This window comes from Aphidius gifuensis, linkage group LG3, assembly GCF_014905175.1.
Source record: "Aphidius gifuensis isolate YNYX2018 linkage group LG3, ASM1490517v1, whole genome shotgun sequence".
In the NCBI taxonomy this organism is placed as follows: Eukaryota; Metazoa; Arthropoda; class Insecta; order Hymenoptera; family Braconidae; genus Aphidius; species Aphidius gifuensis.
In genome coordinates, this window is record NC_057790.1 from 17,551,817 (window position 1) to 17,576,517 (window position 24,701).

Consider the following 24,701-nt stretch of genomic DNA (forward strand, 5'->3'; position numbering starts at 1 on the left):
TAAAATAAAAAATATATCTATGAGCTATTAATTGAAGTTATAGATTAATTATAAATTTTAATTATAATCAAAATTACGTGCAGCCCCAAGTCCTTTAATTTTAATAGCTTCAGCAACAGCACGTTCCAAAAAATCTTGCTCATCACCACCACCAACACCTCCAATATTATCATTATCATCATCAATTTTATCTTTAATAATATCTTGATTGACAATTGATGATGATGTATTTATTGTAAATATATTATCTGATGATGTTGTTGCATATGGAATGTTTGTATCATTAATTTTATTATCTAAATTGGAATGATTTTGTTGTATAATATTATTACTCCATGATGAATTTTTATCATCAATATATGTATCAAATTCTGTAGGATCATCAGAATCTGATACTAAACCATGATTTTTAATAGCCATCATAACTGCTGTATTTTCCATTTCAGTACCACGAAATAAACGAAATTGTGATGGATCAGCTTGTGGTCCTAGTATATAATTTTCCATAACACGATTAATTGTATTATCAACAAAACCTTTTGCAACTTGACATGCTTGCCATCTTTCAAGTGTTAATCTTTCATTTCTATCATATTCACTTTCTGTTTCACTATGATTATCATCTTGTTCAGCTATTTGATAAATCTAAACGAAAAATATCAATTATTACATAAAATTTTTTACTCAATTTATAATTAATTAATCTTTAATTACCATTTGTTGTTTATTATCATCAATAAGTTGTATGCATTGTCGTTTTGATGGTACAGCACGTTCATGATCCTCTGTATCAGACTCCTCAACATCAGTTGCCATTTTAGATTTCAATTTTATAAAATAAAATATATAAAATGAAAAAAAAAAAATTTTATATTATAATTTTCAATTGAAGCTAATGTAATTCATAATAAATAAAAATTAAATATAAAAATAATAATAAACAATTTATAAAAAACCACTTGGCCAAGCCCCTTTATAACGTTTCTTTTTTTTATTCCTTTTTTTTTTAATTTTTTTTTTTATTTCGTTGTATCTTTCTTCTTTACATGTATATTATATGAAAAATATAAACTAAGCTTTTATATATATATCAAGCTCAATGTCTATTTTATAATATAATTAATTTTAAATAACACAAAATAATTATATGAATAATAATTATAATGTAAAATTTAAAAATTAATGTAAACACATGATTTAATTGAGTTGATGAATCAAAACATTGAAACGAGGTATGTACAAACGTCAATATGAGGTGGTGGTGTATTACTGGTGCCCTGCAACAAGCAACCAAGAATATAGCATCAAAATGGCGAATATAACAATATAAATCACAATAATATTATATATTATTTATAATTAATCAAAAATTATTCATCCAAGCTGAAATTTTGTAAAATTTTCTTTCTTAAAAATCATAAAAATATGCATCGTGACACGAGTCCAATCATATTTTAACTAACCCCCTTCATCAATCAATAACAAACAAAAAAAAAAAAAATTAGTTCGTAAAATGTTATTAAAACCAAGCTTTATATTTTTCACTCAAGATGACGTTGAGATAGAAAACCTCCCAACACACACACACACCCCCAACCAGAATAATCACAAAAAAAAAAAAAAAAAATTCTTATGATGATAGTTTAATTTTTTTTTTTTTTTTGTTTACCTATATATTAACACAACACTATATACAATAATAAATAAAATTGTAAATATTATTGTTGTTTACAATAATAATTGTGTAATATTGATAATTTTTATAGTATGGCTTCTTGTAAAGGATATATTAAAAGTCAATTTCCAACGATAGATGATGATTTGTATGGATATGTTGAGGGTATGTTTTTCATCAAAATAAATAAATAAAATAAATAAAATAAAAAGATCATCATGTTGTTAATGACACATGTATAAAATAATAATAAACAATAATAATGACGATTGTTTATTAATATTGTTTAATTATCAAGGTATACTTGACAGTTCAAAAGATGATTTTGAAGATGGAGATGAAGTTTATGAAGCAATTGGACAAGTGTTACACGAGGTAGCTGACAAATCAGAAAATGAGGTTAGGTATGTAATCACTATTTAAATTATTATTTAAAATAAAAACATTTGATGATAATAATGTTGATTAAATAATAATAAATATACAAGTGTTTAATTTTGTTTTGTTTTGGTTTTTTTTTTCTATTACAGAAAAATATGCAAAAAATTATTGCGAATGTTAAAAGGTAACACAAATGACACGACAAATGAAAAACAAAAAAATGGTGTCAATAAAATTCTTACTGGACCAGTACATTTGGGTTCAATGGCTGCAAATTTAGAGGAAGATGTTGAAGAAATGAAAAGTATATGGGTTACAACAAGAGATGATTCAATGGTTAATAATAATTATTAAAATAATGATTTATAAATTCGATAAATATACAAATACATAATGTTTAATTTTATATTATATATTTTAGAAAGTTGATGCTAGAAAACTTGAAAAAGCTGAAGCTAAACTTCAACAAAAACTTGAAAAAAGAACTGGTCAAGAATCATCAAATGTTGCTAAAAATTTAATAAATACAGCACAAGCAAATGAATCAGCAAGTGCAAGTCAAATGATAAGTAAAAAAGAAAGTAGAATGGAAAATAAAGGAAATACAAATAAAACACAAGATATTAGAATTGAAAATTTCGATATTAGTTTTGGTGATAGAGTATTACTTCAAGGTGCAGATTTAACACTTGCATTTGGACGTCGTTATGGTTTTATTGGTCGTAATGGTCTTGGTAAAACAACATTACTTCGTATGATATCAAGTAAACAATTAAGAATACCAACACATATACGTGTACTTCATGTTGAACAAGAAGTTGCTGGTGATGAAACATCAGCATTAAATTCAGTTCTTGAAGCTGATTATGAACGTAGTGCATTATTAAGTCGTGAAGCTGAATTACAAGCATTAATTGAAAAAGAAGGTGGTAAAAATGATCCACAAATTGGTGATGAATTATCAAAAATTTATGAAGCAATGCAACTTGCTGAAGTTGATAAAGCACCAGCAAAAGCTAGTGGAATATTATCTGGTCTTGGTTTTTCAGTTGAACGACAATCATGGCCAACAAAATCATTTTCTGGTGGTTGGAGAATGCGTCTTGCACTTGCACGTGCATTATTTTCACGTCCAGATTTATTATTACTTGATGAACCAACAAATATGTTGGATATTAAAGCAATAATATGGCTTGAAAAATATCTTCAATCATGGCCAACAACATTACTTGTTGTATCTCACGATCGTAAATTTTTAGATACTGTACCAACTGATATATTATATTTAAAAGCACAAAAAATTGAATCATATCGTGGTAATTATGAACAATTTGAAAAAACAAAAGGTGAAAGAGAACGTAATGCACAACGTGAATTTGAAGCACAACAAGCTAAAAGAGCACATGTACAAGAATTCATTGATCGTTTTCGTTATAATGCAAATCGTGCATCAAGTGTACAAAGTAAAATTAAAATGTTAGAAAAATTACCAGAATTAAAAGCCATTGAAAAAGAAGGTGAAGTTACATTAAGATTTCCTGATGTTGTACCACTTAGTCCACCAATATTACAATTAGATGAAGTATCATTTCGTTATGATAGTTCACCAAATAATGAATTTTTATTTACTGGTGTTAATTTAACAGCAGCACTTGAATCACGTATTTGTATTGTTGGTGAAAATGGTGCTGGTAAAACAACACTACTTAAAATAATAACTGGTACCTTAAGTCCAACACGTGGTACAATACATCTTCATCGTAGTCTTAAATTTGGTTATTTTAGTCAGCATCATGTTGATCAACTTGATATGAATGTTTGTCCAGTGACATTGTTACAAAATCATTTTCCAGGTAAATACATTAGCATCTTTTTTATCCATCAATTAACATCATACTTCTAAAACACAAAATAATTATTAATTATATTATTAAATTTAACAATAGGTAAACCAGTAGAAGAATACAGAAGAATGCTTGGTAGTTTTGGTGTCACTGGTGATTTAGCATTACAAGTTATTAAATCATTATCTGGTGGTCAAAAATCAAGAGTTGCATTTGCATTAATGTGTGCTGCAAATCCAAATTTTTTGGTACTTGATGAACCAACAAATCATCTTGATATTGAATCAATTGAAGCACTTGGTAAAGCACTCAATACATGCCAGGTAATTATTTTTATTTTTTTATACTTCTAAAACAAAAATCATTTTAATAATATTAATTATTATTAATTTACAGGCTGGAGTTATACTTGTGTCTCACGACGAACGACTTATCCGTTTAGTATGTACTGAACTTTGGGTTTGTGGTCAACAATCAGTTCGATGCATTGAAGGTGGTTTTGACGAATACAAAAAGATCATTGAAAAAGAACTAGAAGCATAATTACAATTTAAATTTTTCATTTTTTTTTTTTTTTTTTTTTTCTATCAATTATATATATATAACGTCATCAATAAATAAAAAATTCGTAAATGAATTTTTTATACTACTGAGCATTAAATAACAATCTATTATTTACATTTATAAATGAAATTTTAAAAAAATTATGAAAATAAATCCCAATAATAGGAAAAAAATTATTCAACATTATTTTTATCATACAGCATATTTGCTTGCGCTTTGTTTATCTATCGTCAAACATGATAAATATAAATTAATTAATTTAATATACTATTAACATATTATGACTGTTAAATCATTGATTTTTTTTTTTTTTTGCAGTTATATTCTGTTCAACAGTATCACAAGTTTATACATTGTTTTACATATTTATAAATTAAAAATTTGGTCACAAATGAATTTATTATTATTTATTAATTTTGACCCTATCTTGTATTTCTTCTATTTTCTCTAAGAAAAGAAAAAATATATATATTAAATATATAAAACCTCATTGAAAAGGTTTCTAATTTTTTTATAGTTTTTTTTTTTGAAAATTATTTATTATTTAATTATATAATTTGTTTAATTATTATTTCTGTAATATTTCTTCTTTTCATTCTTTCAAATGACATTAATTTTTATTAATATGTACATAATTATCATGAATGATTATTAACATGCTGATGATGCTGCATTGTGTTGCCATTGTTTAACACCAGACGATGCATTTAATTGAATTGAGCTCGTACTTGATTGGGATGGTGGTGGAGGTGGTGCTGGTGCTTGTTGTTTAGCCGCTGTAATATTTCCCAAAAGAACAATTGTTTTTCTTTGTTATTTATTTAGTTGTTGTTTTTTATTTTTTTTCATTCCAACAATTATGCAAGCTTTAAATGTTTAATCATGCATTTAAATTTTCATACATCATAAATGTGTTAAATTAAATATAGAATAAAAAGAAAGATGAAATAAAATATAATATTTTATTTTTTACATATTATTTTAACAAATAATAATAAACAATAATAATATATTGTTAATATAGATTATTACTAAGCAAATGATATTTTAATAATATTAAAACAAATGAAAAGTAAAGAAAATGAAAAAATATATCAACGGGTAATCATAAAACCAAATAGTGAAGGTAATTGATAATAGTTCTCACCATTTTTACTATTGTAGAGTTTTGGTACACCTCGAAATTGTTCGGGATTTGGAAATGTTGAAATTGAATGAAAAAGTTTAACAAATCTCTGCTCAAAATCATTTGTAATATAACTTGTTTGATTATTTGTTTGATCATTGACAAGTGATAAATTACGTGTTGGTGGTGGTGGTGCATGCCTTTGATGACCAGTACTTGTTCTATGTGGTGGTGGTGGAGGTGGTGGTGGCATTGTTGGTACAGCAACTCTTGTTGGTGGTGGTGGTGCTGTTCTTGTTGATGATCTTGATGTTGGTGGTGATGGTGGACGTACAACTGGTGGTTTTAATATACGATTTGTCAAACGATGTTGTGTTTCATTTAAAAAATCTTGTGATTGATGAAGTGATGATGGTGATGGAGCAAGTACAGGTGGTGATCTTGGTAATCTCATACTTTGTGCTCTTGATACACTTCCAGCTCTTATTAAATCAAGTTTTTTTGGTGGTGGATATGGTTTTGAAGGTGGTGTTGATAATGTTGCTTGTAATGGTGATGCTGTTGTTGTTATTGTTGGTGTTGGTGTTGCTGGTGTTGGTGTTGCTGTTGATGATGATTGTCCTGGTGGTTTTCGTGCAATAACTGGTTTTCCAAAACCTTTTAATGTATCATTTGTATTTATATCATTTGTATTTGACATTTGTGGTTTTTGAGTTGCTGGAGGTGGTACTGGTGGTGGTCCACGTTTTATTGTATGACTGTATGATAAATTTCCTGTTGATGGAGGTGATGGACTATTATCTTTATCAACAATTGTACCACGAAGACCAGTTGGTTTTAATTTTGGCATTCCACCAGCAAATAAACCTCCTAAATTTATTGGACTACCACCATTATTGTTACTTGTATTTTTTGTTAATGATGTTGGACTTGTAAGTGAATTATTATTATTATTTGTGTTATTATTACTATTATTATTGCCATTGACATTTCCATTTTTTACCCTTCCTGAAAAAAAATAATAATAAAATATTATTTATTCATTTGTTTTTGTTTATTATGAAAATTAACTAAATTATTATTTTGATAATATTATTACCTGCTATACATGGAGCACTTTTATCAATAGTTACTGTTTTTTTTAATTGTTTTCCATTTCTTATTGATTGTAGCAATAAATTAACTCCTGTATCAGAACCTGCTGCTGGAGGTCCAATGTTAAAAGAAGGCGGTGGTGGTGGTGGTGGAGCAGACATTTTAATTATTATCTAAAAAATAAAAACAACAAATTTATTATCTGCTTAATGTAGTTGATACATTACTATTATTGATATGAAAAATAAATTAGGTAGGAGTAAAATATAGTAAAATGACTCATTAGATGCAAATGAATGAATCACAAAATAGTTGACTAGTTATGTTTACAAAATATTGTTGAAACAATTATCAAAATATTAGAACTATTGAAATTTTGATCAACATTGTGACTAATACAATTAATAATTTTACAAATTATTATTTATATTTAATAAATACTTATCAATTAATATTGTGAGAGTATTATTTACCTTTTGACTTGTTTCTTTTTTAACTTATTTATTTATAAAATCGTCGATTAGTCAATTTATTGTGAAAATAAAATTGACTTTCAAATTTAATATGCACACAACAATTAATAGTTTGTGACGAATAATTATTTGTTTTCTCTAAATTGACACAAAAGGTGACTAAAGTGAAAATATAAACCACAAAAATACACTGACAAACTGACAATGAGTTTGACTTCACTTGTACTGATTAACTTATTTTTCACTTGTCTCACACGTCTTTTAATCTATTTATTTTGTATTTGTACGTGTGGTATATAATCTATTTGTATCACAAATTTATAATTTATCCATGTCCCCCACATTATTTTCAACATAAAAATAATTTTAGGACAAAAATAAAAAAAAAAAATTGGGTGTTGACTCAATAGTAGCGCTGCCACTGTTTTTTTTTTTTTTTATTATTATTTTCTCTTTTTTTTTTTTCTCCCATCCAGCCACGTACTGACGTACAGGGTTGGGCATATTGTGAGTTTTTGAGTTGTTTACAATTATCCATGGATAAAACGTTTAAAACGTATAAAACAGGATAAAACGGATAAAACCCACGTGACCTCTCAAGAGTTCAAACTTGTACGTTTTCTTATCTGTTGTGGGTAATCTCACTGGTTTTCACTCTTATCGACTATAATTACACTCCTGACCTGTCAAACATAGGATTAATAAAATTTATAACAACAAACACTTGTTATTTTATAAACATCAATAACAACAAACTTTATAAACATATTATTCATAAAATTTATAAGCATATACTTCATATTATTTATTTATGAACGAAATTTATAAACATATATTAAAAAAAAATATTAATAATAACAAATACTTGTTATTTAATAAATATAACACATTAATTCAACAAAATGAGCTCTAATAAAAGAAAACATGTAAGTGTTAACATATTTTTGTGTAAATTAATATTTTTTTTAATAAATTATTCCAACCATAATATTATTTTAAGGATGAGATCTCAAATGCACCAGTTTTGGCATGTAAAAAAGCTAAAGTGACACAATCGTATGACTTGACAGCTGATGATGTTGATGATGCAGTTGCTCGATTTTTCTTTGGATGCAATATTGCATTCAATGTAGCAGAGTCTCAACATTTCAAAACATTGGTTGATACATTACATAAATTGAAGCCATCAACTAATTATAAGTCTCCAAATAGAAAAAAACTTTCAACTACATTACTTGAAAAAGTTCATCAAGATGTTGTTGCTGAAAGAGTTTCACTTCAAGGATCCAGTGGAGTTATTTTAATTGATGGCTGGAAAAATTCAAAAAAAAATACACAAAATGTTGTTTGTACACTCCACACTGTCAATTCAAAAAGCATCTTTTTACAATCTTGGGATATGACAGGGCAGAGTGAGACTGGTAGAGCACTTACAAATATAATTAATGAAGCTAGAGAATTAGCAAAAAAAAAGTATAATATTTCTACGTACGCTGTTGTGTCTGACAATGCATCACCAATGGTTTGGATGGGTAAAAATGTTGAAATTTGGCATTCTACTTGTCACAGTCACAGTGGAAATCTTTTAGCAAAGGATTTTATTTCTTCAAATTATAAAAAAAATATCAGCAGATTATTACGTAGTTTTAAAACACCAGGAGCTGAAAAAGAATTGAAGGATCGTGGAGGTTGTAAAATTATTTTACCTGGTGAGACCAGATGGTGCAGTTATAGAGACAGTTTTAGGTGTATATTGAAAAATCTTGTAATCATGAAAGCACTAGTCAAAGAAGGCAAGGTCATATTAGAAGAAGAGAGTAGAAAATTATTTAATGATCCATTATTTTCTCAGACAATAACGGACTACATTTTAATAATGGATCCTGTCTGTGAATTAATAAATACTTGCCAAAGATCTGATTGTAGTGTGGCAGAAGGGTGTGAGCAATGGTTGAGACTTCAAGTTCCAGGAGTTGATCTTGACCAAGAAAAATTGTTAGAAGCTCGTTTGAAAAAGGTTTTGAAGCCATTAGTACTTGCAGCAAACTTACTTCACCCAAAATTTCGAGGCAGATATTTTAAAGAAACACACAAGGCTTCAGCTGTTTCTTTTTTACAAGAAAATTTAAATTTAAAAGAAGGAGAAAAAATACCAGGACTTGATGAATACGATAATAATCTAGGTTATTTTGAAAAATTGGTAAATCGACAAATAACTACACCCAATTCGTTTTGGACACTTGCTCAACCTTTTTATCCAGAGCTTTCTTTGATTGCTTTGAAGCTATCAAAAATTCCAGCTGCTTCAGCACAGCTAGAACGACTTTTTTCTTCTTGGGCATTTGTACATTCTGATTTACGTAATCGTCTCACCGTTGATAAATCAATGAAATTAGTTGATATTTATTATTCACTAAAAATGAATGAGTGTTTTGATGAATATTATGATCTGATTGATTTCGATTGATGCTAAAAATGAATCATTACAATTACCATATGAATACAAAAACAAAACTTGAAGTTTTTCTATGAAAAAAAGACATCAATTATTTTTTTAAATAAAATTATATCATATTTATTATTTTCACAGTCACACATTGTTTTTTTTTTAATTAAATATTATTATTTATAATGTTTCATTTAAATAATATAATTAAGCTATGTTATTTTCTACACACAATATTAACTCGTCATATAATTATGCAACATTTTTAATTATTATAATACTTGAGCATATTTTTGGTAAGACAATACATATTGCAATGATTATAATTATTATAATTTAATATAAAATTGCAATTACTATCACTTTCAATATTGAAATTTAGAGTACGTATCTTTCAAATATACATTAAAATTAATATGTTATAATTAATATCACTTTTGAAATGACAATTTGTAGTAAGTACAATATGTAAAATATTAAAAAACAAATTATTTTTAATATTACTTTTAAAATATCGTTATTAATAACTGTTTTAAATATTTAAAATATAAAAGTTATGAATATTTTAAATTAAAGCAAAGAATTAAATTAAAAGGCTTTGACAACCATGTTAATTATTTACATTAAGATAATAATATAGCTCAACATATTTTTTGAAACGTTGTGGTGGTAAGTTATTTACATTACTTACTAATGGCTCAAATTGACAAACTGTTAGAGGAAGCTCGAAAATTTTAAGAGCAAAAGATGTCATTGATGGATGAACGAGAGAAACAGCACTCCAAAATGACACAGGATCTGTTTGTTCTTTCAAAGCAGCTGAATTAAAAATCCCTGAAGACTCTCGATAGTTGGCCAACACATTTAAATCTTCAACAGAAATCTTATCAAGTAAATATTGATTAACCCTCATTAAACATTCATTATCTTTGTCAAATTGACGACCACGATATTTAGGATGTAGCAGGTTTGCTATATAAAATATTGGGGTCAACATTTTTTCAGTTTTTAAACTAATTGAGCTGTACTTGGGATCTCTGACAAGTTTTAATAAACTTTCAGAAATTTCTCCAAGATTTGATCCTTCAGAACATTTATTTTTTAAAGAACAAATCGGTTCCAGTATGCATAGCTGTTCTTTTATTTTTTTTTCAAATGATATTTCACTTCTATCATCATCATCATCAATAAGTATGTTTATTGTGTCTCTTGAAAGCTTTTGATCACTAATAACTTTTCTCATTGCTTTTAAATTTATAGAGCAAAGAGAAAAAATTTCCCAGGGCAATGATTTTTTGGTTATTGTAAAAGTTGTTCCACCATTTTTTTCTAAACTCTGTTGAAGATTAGGATGTGAAAATTCATTGAGCAAGTATTTTGCTTTAGATTCTAAACATGAATCAATAAGATCATGATCAATTGATGCAGCAAAAGATTTACAGCATCGTAGTGACCATACATCATCGTCTAATGATTTATATTCATCTTCAGTAATAACTGCATATATTTTAATTTTGGTTTTGATCTGAGCATCAAATATTGCTTGATCAACAATGCTGCTTAACTCATATTCATTTTTTTTTCTAATAAACTGATCAAGAAACAACAGTTTTTTATTTGAACATATTATATGAATTATAATATGTATATCATCTTCTTGAGTCGTGTTACTAATCATTAAAATTCCTTCAGATGCTGATAAAAGAAATCTTGATTCATCAAGTTGATCATAAGCTTTATTCAAACACTCAGTTGCTATTTCAGTTGGTGATAATGGCTTGTAAGCAGGACACATGACTTTAACTAACTCTGAGAAATTTTTTGATTCAAGTTTCTTAAATGGAATATTACAGCTGACAAAGAAGTTCAAGACAGCTCTATCAATCTTTTTTTTGTCACTGTCTGTCAAAGACAAAAAGTATTGATTTAAAGATCTTAAGTTGGATAGTTTTCTTTTTTTAGATGGTCTAGAAGAGATGGATGGTGAACTAGCACCGGATGCATCTGAATCATAACTTAAAATTGACACTGAATCTTCAGTAATTATTGTAGAATTTGGATTTGTTGATGTGATTTTGTTATTATTGTCACTTGATGATGATGCCAGTGTATCAATTGCTTGACAGTTTGCTCTAAAAATATATACAAACGTTCAAATATAATTATGATAATAAATATAATAATTTTATTATCTATTTATGGTTTACCTGTGGTTTATTAATCTTTCACTTGAAGTATTTGAGAACTCTTTAAAGCAATATTGACAAGTTGCTGTGAATTTCCCATCACATTTGGAGGTTCTTTTGAAGCCTTGGGTCCAAATTTCATGAAGAGGTCTTCCACCAGGTTTCATTGTATGTATTATTTATAAAAAACTTTTTCCAACTAACACATAATTTTCATTAGTAATCAAATATAATTTAATAAACAATTAAGTAATAAAGTATAATTACCTCAACTATGTTTACCAGCAACAATCAACATTTTACTATCAAAACAATTTCAGACAATCTGACAGTTGAGATTGAGAGAGAAAAAAAAATATTTATTATTTGGTTTGTTTGTTTTGGTGGTAGTTCCAAATTTCGCCGCCAGATGGCGATGTTTTATACAAATGGATAAAACTAAGGATGTTTTAAACTATGTTTTAAACATAGTTTTAAACATGGTTTAAAACATTATGTTTTATACATGTCCAACCCTGCTGACGTATATCACTGATAAGGCAGCATTCTATGGCAGCGTGGAATATTTTTTTTTTGATTATAGCGACAATATGATGATTTATTTTTTCTATAAAACTTCAATTCAATTTTAACAACAGCTAAAACAAAATAATTTTTAAAATTAACAAAAATTCATTTCAAATTTTTATTTTTAATGATAAATAACATTGACATACCTTGTTTTGACTTGTCATTTATATGACATGACACACTGACATTTTAATGACAAGCTACTGTCAATGTCAATTGATGATTTCATTGCTAAAATTCATCAGTATCGCTGTCATGAAACACTACCTTAAACATCATATAAAAATTCGAAATTAGATTTTTTTATTAATTGTAATCTTGTAATGAATAATTAAATTGTTAATTAATTATATATTACATACTTGTATTTTACTTATAATTTTTTTTGTACACTATCTGATACTATGTGATACTATGTGTCAAAAACAGTCAAAAAAAAAAAATTATTTATTTACTTTGAAAAGTAAATTAAACAATACGGTGTAAAAAAGCTTAAGGATGGAATCATCATCTTGCATCATCTAATATTTACACACACACACACAAAACACAACTGAATCATCATCATTCATCATTATTTATACAATATAAACAAATTGAATAAAAAAAAAACCTTAATCACACCTTACATGGAACCACACAAAATTTGGACCAACAGCAATCAACCACACCACCACAACACAAAACGTGGCAGTATTTCACACAGTTTTGCACATTTAATACAATTTAATATACATTGGTACAGTGAATAATCAATTTTTAATTTATATTTACAAAAGTTATATTCAATTTTTAACTAATTAAGAAATTAAGTTAAGTCATTGAAATTAAATTTTTTAAATATTCCAATTATGTGATACATTCCTAAATGAAAATATAATTTTCATTATTTTCAAGTTTATTTGTTTACATATAGGTATATATATTTTTTTTTATAAATAAAAATATATAAGGTTACCTGCTACAACATAGATTTATCAATAGATAAAAAAAAAGCAATGAAACATACATTTTTTTTATAATAATAATATTAAAAAAAAAAAATTTCATTTAAATAAAAGGTAAATATTATTTTAATGATAATTTTCATTTTTTAAATATTAAATAATGATTAATAATTTATTTTTTATTATAGATTAATATTGTTGAATAGTGTAAGTAAATAAATTTTTTAAAAAAATGACCATACGATCAAGAAAAAATTCCAAGCATGAGCTTGAAGATGGACAGCTGGAAAAAACTGGTGTTCATGAACAGAGTGACATACGTGGTGATGAAGGAAACATTGCGATACTATTATTTTTATATTTACTTCAAGGTATTCCACTTGGTCTTTGCAGTGCAATACCAATGATATTACAAAATAGACATGTCTCTTATAAACAACAAGTAAATAATTATTCAATTTTTATTATTATTGCTAATATAAATTGATATTAATAATTTTAAATTTATTTCTAGGCAGAATTTAGTTTTGTTCAATGGCCATTTTCTTTAAAATTATTATGGGCACCAGTTGTTGATGCAATTTATTTTCAAAAATTTGGAAGACGTAAAACATGGCTTATACCAACTCAATATCTTATGGGATTATTTATGTTATACTTATCAGGACATGTAGAAACATGGTTAAATAATGATTCACAAGGTCCAAATATTGGTTTACTCACTGTATTATTTTTTTCATTAAATGTATTGGCAGCAACTCAAGATATTGTTGTTGATGGATGGGCCCTGACAATGCTCAAAAGGTAAATTATATTTGCCTTTAAATTTCAATTTTAATTATTAATTTAAAATTCTTTTTTTCAATAGAAAAAATGTTGGATATGCATCAACATGTAATAGTGTTGGTCAAACTGCTGGATATTTTTTGGGATATGTTTTATTTATAGCACTTGAATCACCAGAATTTTGTAATGGTTATCTTCGTTCAACTTCATCTGATGAAGGTATTGTAACATTGCCTGGATTTTTATATTTTTGGGGCTGGATATTTATATGTTGCACGACATTTGTTGCAATATTTAAACATGAAAAAGCTGAACAAAATAATCAAACAAATGATTTATTTGAAGATATTAAACAATCTTATAAATTATTATGGTGTACCATGAAATTACCAACAATTAAAACAACTGCATTAATTTTACTTACTGCCAAGGTATTGTTGTTAATAATAAATACAATCTGTAACATAAAAATTTCATTAATTATCAATAATAATAATTGTAAATTTTGTTATTATTAGATTGGTTTTTCTGCTTGTGATGCAGTATCAGGATTAAAATTAGTTGATGCAGGTGTACCAAAAGAAAAAGTAGCTCTTTTAGCAGTACCATTGATACCACTTCAAATTGTTTTACCACTTGCAATATCAAGATACACAAGTGGACCAAGACCAATGGATGTGTTCCTAAAAGCAATGCCATACAGATTATTATTTGGTTTATTAGCAGCTCTATTAGTCTGGGTAACACCATTATTTGTACAAAATGGTGTTGTTCCTATTTATTATATATTTATTCTTTTGGGCATCTATGTATTTTATCAGGTAAAATTTTTATTACAATAATACATTTATAATTAAATAAATAATACTTATCATTTAAAAATTTACAGATTGCAGCAAGTAGTATGTTTGTTGCATCAATGGCATTTTTTGCAAAAGTAAGTGATCCAGCTGTTGGTGGAACATACATGACATTTTTAAATACTCTATGTAATTTGGGTGGTATTTGGCCATCAACAGCAGCACTTTGGTTTGTTGATACTCTTACATGGCGACAATGCAGCATTGATTCTGAAAATGATTGTAGTACATTGATTGAAAGCGAGGTATTTATATTATTATTTTTTTTTCAATTTATATCTTACCAATATTAACTCATATAATGATTATTTATTGTTTTTATTGTAGCAATGTGAAACAGCAGGAAAATGTGTAACATTACTCGACGGTTTTTATATTGAAAGCATTGTTTGTCTTATTATTGGTTTCCTTTGGTTCAGATGGGGAAAAAGAAAAATTAATTATCTACAATCACGACCAATGTCACAATGGAAGGTCGTACAACGAAGTTAACAATTACTGTCAACCGTTTAAAAAAGAAAATTACAAACATCTTTATAAAAAAAAAAGATACATTTGTGCATAATCATTTAGTTGTTTTTGTTGTTCATATAATTGAATATTTTCCAATACAAAACAAGGTGAAAGATTATTTTATAAATAAACTGTAAATAAATAGAATTAAAAATTTATGATTTAAGTTTAATAATTAGCACAATTTAAATGAATTTTTTTAGTTATTAATTCAAGTACTTTCCAATTATTGTGCTGAATTAATAATTCGTTGTAATTATTTATATTATAACAATCTTTCATAACTATTTGTTTTATTTATTTTTTTTTGTTTGTATCAGAAAAAAACTTTACTTATTAATTATAATTTTACAGTAAATTAAATTCATGTTTTTTATACACTTTGATTGTTAATTGAAGCCAATTTTAATAACAACACCTGTCTCGTCAAAACAATCTGAAATAGCAGTTGTATTTGTTGAAGTATTCAAGAGTTGTACTGGACCAGAATTTGGTGGATTTGGAAGATATTGAACTGCTTGATTGGTGTCCCATGGTTGACGAATTATTTCACCATTTCTCATAGAAGGACAGAGTGTATTTTCTTCTGGATCTTCTTCAACAATATCCGTTTTAAATGGTGGTTTTGCCATAATTATATTTATATTATTAATTAAACTGTGAAAAATTAACAATAATATAATAATTTTTTTAAAGGAAATATTAAATCGTGACATTTTAACTGTTGTTAACAAAAAAAAGCTGAAAAATTCAGTAACGTTTCGTAAGTATAAAAAATTGTTAATCAATATTTTTTTTTTAAATGTTTGTTTCAATTTTTTCCATTGATTTATGAGTTAATTTAACACAACAATCATTTTTATTACCTCGTTAATAATTCAGATTTTTTATCATGATATTTATTTGCTAAAAAAAAAAAAACATAGAAACAAATTATTTTTCAATTAATTAATCATTGTCATTTCCAAATACAATACACCTGGAATTGGAATTCATTGGACTTAAAGGCTGACAATTAAATGTTTCTGAAAAATATTTCAAATGACGAAGAGACTCATTTATTCTCAATCGAGGTGGACTATGTTCTTCTGTACCATTTTTTCCATATCTTTCATTCCACCATGTAAAAGTTGCAGTATGACAAAATTTCTACAAAAAAACAAAATAATTAATAAATATATATATTACTTAGACTATAACTAATTTACTTACAGTTGCAAATGAAATAAAAAATAGTTGATCACTTGTATAATTTTCAAGACCAATAACTTTAACATCATCATTTTTTTTAGTTTCATTTTTATAAGCTAAATATGCTGCTTTTATTCCAGCAATATCAGCCATATTTTCAAGCTTTCTGAAATTTCCAATTGATTGAATAATCATTGTTTCATTTGTAATTGTATCAAACTCAGTTATATTTTTATTAAAATCATTCTCAAAACAATTTATTTTTTTTTTATAATAATCACTTGTCAATACAGGCCATTCAACTTCGACCCAATTTTTATCATATAAAATTCCTTAATTAAAAATACAAAAAATTAAAATTAATTATAAAAATTATAAATTTCATGTAATCATAATAAATGTATATTGTTGTTGTTTTTTAATTACCATGTGGGTCAAGTGCGTGATAAAATTCATGACCAATAATAAAACCAACAGAACCGTATTTAACTGCTCTAAAAAATTAAATTAATATTTAATTATTATTAAATATTTATAAATGATTCCTAATATTTACTTACAGTGGCAAATCAATGGAAAAAATTGGTGAATTAGCATAGACCATTGGAAACACTATACATTGAAATTTAATAATAATTATTATTTGCTTTTAAAATATTTAAATTAATAAATTTAATTAAAAATAATAATTACGTATTGCATTGAAATAGTAGCTGTACATTGCATTAAAACTTGTTGGTTTTATTATGTTCCATCTATAAAATTAATACATAAATAATAATTGATGATAAGTACTTCGAAATTTTCTAATTTTTTATAAATAATATTTAGTAAAAACATAAATTCTTCTGTAATTATAAAGTCAATTCATTTTGAAATAAAAAAAATTATTTATTGTTCTTGCTAATGATTTCAATTAAGTAGCTTTTTTTTTTTTCTTTTATCAATTATGATTTATGATGAAGAAAAGCAGATTCATTCGAGGCCAAGGCGGTCGTCTTGTCATAATTTAAATAATATATACTCACTCATATGGTGTCATTGGAAGTTTATATTGTTTTAAATTTTTAACTTTATCAAATTTTGCGTAGTTCAATATGTTATCGAAATATGTCATTCCAGGGTCCAACTATAAACAACAACTCAACAACAAAAAAATAAATAATTTACATTTCAATTAATTTTTAATTAACAATTGTTTTGACATAAAAAAAATTGAAATTACCTCAGCATAATAATTTTCAATACTTTGAGGTTCATCATACCAATCGTAATATCCAATCATCATGTGTATCGTTTCAATTTTATCATATAAAATTGATTTTGTAATTCCATCAAGCCAATTTGTTTTTGAAATATCATCAAGAGTTTGTTTTCTTAATTTTTCACTTATTTTTAATATCTAATTTTATTAACAATACAAATTTAATAATAACTTTTATTATTTGTTTTTTATATTTAAATATTTTAATAAGTAAATAATATCTACTCACGTTATTTTTATAATTTTTTGGAAAATAAATCTCCGAGTACAAGTGAAATAATGTATGGGAAAGACGACACTCAATCAAGCATTCTTTTTGTCTGTAAATATTAACATTAATAATTTATTTAAACAATTAATAATATATAAATAATTTTACCGTGATAATCTTCTATCAATATTTATATCACGAACATCAAATAGTAAAATTCTTGCTTCTTCATTTGTAAATAATATAAATGTAGATATAAATTTCCAATTGATGTAATTAACTAAATAAAACAAAAAATAAATTATTATTGTTTAAGGATATTAGCTGTAAAATTATTAATTTATATTTCTTACTTATTGTTCTATTGTCTGTTTGATTAAGTAGCTTTGCCAATCTTGATATATATTTCCAAATCATTATCAAAACATTTTCATCATCATCAAGATTAATATTAAGTGGATCAAAAATATTTTTAAAATATTTTAACCAATTTATTGATCCAGTTTTATGATTTTTATTTAAACTATCATCATAATGTTTTTGTAGTTCTTTGATTGTAATATTTTCGAAATTTATATCATATGAATTTTCACTTGCCTGGTTAATATATAAAATTATTAAATTATAATTATTATGTTAACGTAAATTAATTACCTGATATAATGCATGTTCAAAATCGAGTATTTTTGTTATTTCTTCATCGAAATCTTTATCTGAATAATTAATATTTTGATTTTTTAATATTAATTTTGATACTTTTTCAATAAACAAATGATATTCTGTTTTTTTTTCTTTCCAATTGTTCCATCGTTGAGGCAAAGGAAATACATCAACTCTTGGAAACTTTGGAGCTTGAATCTTTGATATTATTTTTTGTAAAAAAAAATTAAAATTAGCAATATAATAAAAATAAAAAGATAATTAATATTAATGAATTTTAAAGCTCTTACTTCTATTTTATTTGTAGATCGCGTAGCATAATCAGAAACAATTTTAATGTCAAATAATGAATAAGAGCTTGTTAAATTACCATAAAATTCATCAACTAAATGCCAATCTTTATCATCAATATAATTGTCAATCATTATTGGCCATCTTCCTGATGCTTTTTCAATTATTTTATTTATTGGATCAAGACCAATACGATCAAGAGTATCTGTAAATTTAAAAATTAATCAATTACTTTTATTATTTTTAAAAATTAGAAAAAAAGAAAAATAATTATCAACTTACCAGTGTCCATGCAGTTTGAATAATATTGTCTCATTATTTTTCTAGATCTAGTTGAATTATCATACTCTTTTGATTCAAGAATTTCCAGTAATTGACGATCAAATATTTCCAAACCAATTGTCTCTCTTGTTGATTGTTTATTATCATCAACAATGGGATTTGAAGTTGACCATTTACCACAAGTAAATTCATAAAAATCATCACATGGATCTACATCTTGTTTTAATCCTTCAAATATTAATCTTGATGCTTCTTTACAATTTTCACTTTTACAAATATTATCAATACAATTTGACAATAATTCATTGTAAATTGATCCAATAATTATAAATTTTAAAAAATTAAAAACTCTAGATAAAAAAACATATAATAATTAATTAAAACATTAATACAATTAGTACAATTTTATTTTATTTTTTAAACATACACAGAGTTGGCAAATGACATTTTATTCTCAAGTTTTAAAATAAGACTGTTCATAATAATATTTTTAATAAATAATAAAGTCTCTGAATTATAATTTATCATTTATCACTAACAGTAATAAGATTTATTTGTTGTTTGTTGTTTGTGAAATAATAAATAAAAAAATTCATGATTATTTTAACAATTATTTATTAATTATATTTAAAAGTAATTAAAATTAATTTCAATGTTGTAATGATATAAAAAAGTGAAATTGTATAAATAATTATCATCAGAGAGAATACCTTAAAAATGTGATTTAATTGGGATAAAAATCCTGACAGTTTTGGTAGATAAATAGCCCTCCAATTTTTTTATCTAACAATTTTAAAATTTGACCTGGTTTAAGTCAATTTACTGAATCGAATTTAATAATTATTTATATACAAATTATATTGTTAATAAATAAATATTAATGTCAAGGTTTCAATGATCTGATAAAGAAAAGATAAACTTTTTTAAATATGTTATTCACTGATTTATGATATTGCTCAACAGTAATTGCCTGTTTTTGTTTCAAAGAAAGTTATCGTATTGCATTTTTTTTTCATTTTAATATTAAGCTACACATCTTATTCAAAAAAAAAAATAAATTAAATTAAGTATGTGTTAATAATTTAAATCATTTGATAAATTATCTCATCAATATAAAATCAATTCAGAATTTCCAAGCGAATAGCCAATCGAACATAAAAATTTTAATTTTATAAAGAATTTTATTCGTACTTTATCACAGAGGATCACGTTGGATCAAATATTATTACAAAAAATATAATTCATACTTGAGATAAATTTTAGAATTAAAAATTCTAAAAACTTATTAATATACATATAAATTTATTTCAAATTATATTTCTTAAATCTATTATTAATTCAAAAAAAAAAAAAAAACATTACCATCAAAAAATAAGACCATTGAAATATGTTTTTTTTTGTAATAAAAATAATTAATAAAAATCAAATTGATATTTTTTATCATTAAAAAATATATTAATTATTAGTGTTATTATAACAAAAAAATTTAATTCAATTCAATCAAATCTCTAGTGTAATTAAAGCCACGTACCAAAGAGAATACCTTACGTGATAAAAATCTTAATAAAGTATTTAATCAATTAAACAAAAAAATTAAAAAATATATCGCAATAATATTGTCGCTATAATAAAAAAAGGTAAAAGTGCCAAACGAGATAATTAAAAAAATAGTTAATCATTTAACTATTTTGATTTTTCATATATATATATTTCGAAAAAATTAATTCGAAAAAATCGTAAGGCACCCAAAATGAAACATAAAAAGCATATCTCTCGACTGGCACTTACACCTTTTTGTTACTAAGCCAATGATAAAATTAAATTGAGTATAAAAAATACATTATTTTATAAATACTAAAATATTTAACTGAGGCAATAAAGCTTTGTGTACTGTACAATGAGAAAAAAAAAAAAGCAGAAAAAATGCCAATCAAAACTTAAATGATAAAAAACACAATATAATTTGCTACCATGGTCTCCACATGAGATTTCTATAATTAGCTCTTTCAATATCAATATTTTCATTGTTAGCTTGATGATGATGATGACGTGTTGAATTTGTTCTATTACGTTTTCTCATGACATAATTTGATGGTGATTGATTATCAAATGCATATGAATATTCAGAATTTGGTGGTGACATTGGTGATGGTGGTGCAATTCGTTGATTGTTAAATGGTAATGATGATAATGGTCTTGACATTTGACATTCATTAGCCAAACGTGGTGAATTATTAATTGATTCACAAATTCTATTGGAATTTAATATTATTGGTGATACTGTTCTTGGTTGTGGAATTACCTAAAATAAAAATATTACAATTAATTATTTATATTCTATGTAATTGATAATTTCATTTTATAAAAAATTAAATTTAGTAATTTATTTTTTTGATTTAATACTTGCCTGAACATTGATATTTCTTGTTGATTGTAATCCAGATGCAAGATGTCTTGCTAAACGTTCACCAGATTCATCAGGAAGTGAAGCAAGATATCTACATGCTTCAGTTGCACAATGACCAAATCCAGATTTCCATCTACTTTCAGCTGTTGCAATATCTTGAGGTGGAACAACAATACTTGGTGATGATAATGATGGTTGAGATCCATGTATTCTTTGTAAATGACGTACTGTTAATTCAAGAATATCAGCTTTTTCTAATTTACTTATATTTTCACCTTCAGTCTAAAAAAAAATAAAATAAAAATAGTTATTATAATAATATATATATTAGAGCTTTTTTTCTTTATTCTTTTTTTTTTTTTTTTTTTTTGTTATAAAAATATTGTGTAAGGTATTTACCTCGAGGGCCTCAACCATGAGATCTTTCAATTCATCCAAACATCGATTGATACGTGCACGTCTTTTTCTTTCCAATAGTGGTTTTGTGACCTGAAAAATGATAAATAAATTATAAAATCTGTTCAGAATTTAATTTAAAAAATACTGTATATGTTATTTTGTTTTATTATTTTAAAATAATATATTTTATTGCAAATAAAAAATTTAATGTAAATGGAAAATTTTTATTTTAAATTGTTCAATTTCAATTTGAATAAAAATATTAAAAATTATAAAATAAAAATGATATAATTTTATAAAAATAATAAAAACAATTAAAAATATGTAATACAAATAATATAAATACTTGTTTATTGAAATAAGATTAAAAATATATATACGAGATTAAAATAATAAAACCAAAAAAACTAAGAAAAACAAATCTTAAAAAAATATTATCAAAATAAATAATAAAAAATATTATATTTACCTTTTTATACTGATAAGTTCTTGAAGCTGGATGAGGATAATCATACGACATCATTGCACGTGTTTTTTTTTCTTATTTTTATTTATAAATAAAAATAAATATTCTTGAATATTATTTTTTTTTTTTCAAGTTATATTCACTGTACCGATATCACTGTGTAAATGTTGAATATTAAAATCAATTGATAAGTACTATTTAAAAATATGAGCAATAGTAAATAATATAAATAATCAAAAAATATTTATGAAATGAAAAAAAAGCTTCGAATCAAAATATTAAAATTATTATAGACAGTGAGTGCTCACTGTATGAAGTCCCGGAATAAACTGACTCGTAGGCCCCGACAGCCATTTCATCGGACCCTCCCCGCTTTCTTTGCAAGCCCCAATACACTCTACTTTTTTTTTTATACATATATTTTTATTTTCGTACATAGATGTATGTATGTATATAAATAAATATTCTCATATAAATACTTTATCTATACTTTTCAACAAAATATAATTAAATTTAAACGCGTTTGATTTATTCTCACACTTTGATAAACAAAAAAATTATTAATTTTAATAAGTGATATGATAAAAGTACACACGCTTTACACTCACTCATATTATTTTTTATTGCACGATTGAGACTTTTTAATCTCTTTATAACATTAACGCGGCAAAAAAAATTATTTTATCTAACAAATATAAACTCAATCTTATCATTCAACGCCTTCAATTACGATATGAAAGAAGCGTGCGAATGTTTTTTATTATTTTTTGCGATCTGCATTTCCGGTATATATATTAACCACATATAAAATAAACTTTAAATATATATATTTACAGATTAATTTCTCGTATCAATCAAAGACTCGTATCAATGGCAAAAAATAAATAAATAAAAATTATATGCGATATACATATAATACAAATCACATTAGACCGGATGTTTAACCAAAGCTCAGTCCTCTTGAAACAAAACTATATATATACACACAATAAGATTTGAATGAGTAAAAAAAAAAATTATTTTTTTATCACCAAGTTGTTGATTTATGATTGCGTTTGTTTATATATTCAAGTCTTGTAAGTATATAGAATACTATTATAAACTTAATAAATAAAATACTTTAAAAAAGCACTTAATTTTAAATAATAATTTATGTTATTTATCAACACGTTATTAAATTAATTTAATTCAATTAAATTATTGTTATCAACAATAATATACATGCTAAATAAAAACAAGAAAAAAAAAAAAAAAAAAAGGGTAAAACAATTGAGAAGAAAATAAAAAGAAAATTTCTAAGATTATACAGCTTAAATGAAGTCTATAAAATTAAAAATTGCGTGATAAAAAAAATTTGATTAACATTGAATCAGTTATAAAAATATATATGAACACATAAAAATTTTTATAGATTCGCGATTTTGCAATTTGAACGTGTGCTAGTCGCGTGTGGAGCTCGCGCGCTTATAAAAAAAAAATAAAAAGAAAAAAAAAAATGCATCATCAAATATATGAATAGCCGGCATATGTATGTATATTGAGAGAGGGTATATATAAGGGGGCCTTGCATGGGTATTTGGGCCCCGTGCCGGCTGAAGGGCCCGCGTGTGGGACGCGATGTCTCGACTCGTTCTCACGGTAGCCTGCTCAAATCTATGGAAGGTATATAGTGCGAGGGGACCCTCTTGCTTCCTCCATTTGTGCGTTTCAATGCATCAAGTATATACAAGCTTTTTGCACACAAACATAAAACACCTTTATATATATGTATACACACGCATGTTTTTTTACCTGTAAGTGTGTGCAAAGATGTGTACATAAAAGTGAATACATAAAAGTATTTATGTCGCATATTAAAAATACAGTAGAGGCATTGAAAACATTTGATGCATTTATCAATTGATGCATTTATATAAGGCCCAAATGACACATAAGAAAAAAAAAAGAGATAAAAAATAATTTAAGCTTTGTAATGTAGATACATATAATATTTAAAGTCGTCAAGAAATTGATTTTTGTAGCACGTGTTTATATACATATAAATATTGATTTCAAAATAAACAC

The 24,701-nt window shown here is 25.2% G+C and overlaps 6 protein-coding genes and 1 long non-coding RNA gene across 7 annotated transcripts; 2 read left to right on the forward strand and 5 right to left on the reverse strand.

Moving 5' to 3' along the window:
- Nucleotides 1-8: 8 nt before the first annotated feature.
- Nucleotides 9-1,460, reverse strand: LOC122852311. The gene is made up of 2 exons (XM_044152038.1): nucleotides 715-1,460; nucleotides 9-645 (listed from the first exon to the last, which is right to left on the reverse strand). The coding sequence occupies exons 1-2, from the start codon at nucleotides 814-816 to the stop codon at nucleotides 58-60; spliced, it is 690 nt and encodes a 229-aa protein (XP_044007973.1). The 5' UTR covers nucleotides 817-1,460; the 3' UTR covers nucleotides 9-57.
- LOC122852308 (ATP-binding cassette sub-family F member 3) lies at nucleotides 1,128-4,480 on the forward strand. The gene is made up of 7 exons (XM_044152034.1): nucleotides 1,128-1,232; nucleotides 1,767-1,840; nucleotides 1,974-2,079; nucleotides 2,206-2,392; nucleotides 2,478-3,909; nucleotides 4,003-4,223; nucleotides 4,297-4,480. The coding sequence occupies exons 1-7, from the start codon at nucleotides 1,210-1,212 to the stop codon at nucleotides 4,441-4,443; spliced, it is 2,190 nt and encodes a 729-aa protein (XP_044007969.1). The 5' UTR covers nucleotides 1,128-1,209; the 3' UTR covers nucleotides 4,444-4,480.
- LOC122852310 (formin-like protein 14) lies at nucleotides 4,447-7,610 on the reverse strand. Its single transcript, XM_044152037.1, has 4 exons — nucleotides 7,159-7,610; nucleotides 6,690-6,858; nucleotides 5,612-6,598; nucleotides 4,447-5,240 (listed from the first exon to the last, which is right to left on the reverse strand). Exons 2-4 carry the CDS (start codon nucleotides 6,844-6,846, stop codon nucleotides 5,116-5,118), a joined length of 1,269 nt encoding a protein of 422 aa, XP_044007972.1. The 5' UTR covers nucleotides 6,847-6,858; nucleotides 7,159-7,610; the 3' UTR covers nucleotides 4,447-5,115.
- A 3,847-nt stretch (nucleotides 7,611-11,457) lies between these two features.
- On the reverse strand, nucleotides 11,458-12,834 carry LOC122852313. The gene is made up of 5 exons (XR_006373805.1): nucleotides 12,723-12,834; nucleotides 12,507-12,627; nucleotides 12,058-12,428; nucleotides 11,812-11,989; nucleotides 11,458-11,736 (listed from the first exon to the last, which is right to left on the reverse strand). It is a non-coding gene; the product is annotated as an uncharacterized LOC122852313 (long non-coding RNA).
- Nucleotides 12,835-12,848: 14 nt separating this feature from the next.
- On the forward strand, nucleotides 12,849-15,641 carry LOC122852309 (acetyl-coenzyme A transporter 1). The gene is made up of 7 exons (XM_044152035.1): nucleotides 12,849-13,421; nucleotides 13,496-13,749; nucleotides 13,822-14,111; nucleotides 14,176-14,524; nucleotides 14,612-14,914; nucleotides 14,983-15,198; nucleotides 15,281-15,641. The coding sequence occupies exons 2-7, from the start codon at nucleotides 13,540-13,542 to the stop codon at nucleotides 15,443-15,445; spliced, it is 1,533 nt and encodes a 510-aa protein (XP_044007970.1). The 5' UTR covers nucleotides 12,849-13,421; nucleotides 13,496-13,539; the 3' UTR covers nucleotides 15,446-15,641.
- A 736-nt stretch (nucleotides 15,642-16,377) lies between these two features.
- Nucleotides 16,378-19,833, reverse strand: LOC122852314 (neprilysin-like). The gene is made up of 14 exons (XM_044152040.1): nucleotides 19,793-19,833; nucleotides 19,366-19,715; nucleotides 19,083-19,288; nucleotides 18,787-18,990; nucleotides 18,486-18,729; nucleotides 18,301-18,412; nucleotides 18,151-18,241; nucleotides 17,883-18,059; nucleotides 17,686-17,786; nucleotides 17,351-17,412; nucleotides 17,218-17,269; nucleotides 17,084-17,151; nucleotides 16,679-16,989; nucleotides 16,378-16,615 (listed from the first exon to the last, which is right to left on the reverse strand). The coding sequence occupies exons 1-14, from the start codon at nucleotides 19,810-19,812 to the stop codon at nucleotides 16,415-16,417; spliced, it is 2,199 nt and encodes a 732-aa protein (XP_044007975.1). The 5' UTR covers nucleotides 19,813-19,833; the 3' UTR covers nucleotides 16,378-16,414.
- Nucleotides 19,834-21,116: 1,283 nt separating this feature from the next.
- On the reverse strand, nucleotides 21,117-23,680 carry LOC122852315 (enhancer of split mgamma protein-like). Its single transcript, XM_044152041.1, has 4 exons — nucleotides 22,641-23,680; nucleotides 22,172-22,261; nucleotides 21,773-22,054; nucleotides 21,117-21,667 (listed from the first exon to the last, which is right to left on the reverse strand). Exons 1-4 carry the CDS (start codon nucleotides 22,692-22,694, stop codon nucleotides 21,332-21,334), a joined length of 762 nt encoding a protein of 253 aa, XP_044007976.1. The 5' UTR covers nucleotides 22,695-23,680; the 3' UTR covers nucleotides 21,117-21,331.
- Between the last annotated feature and the right edge of the window lie 1,021 nt (nucleotides 23,681-24,701).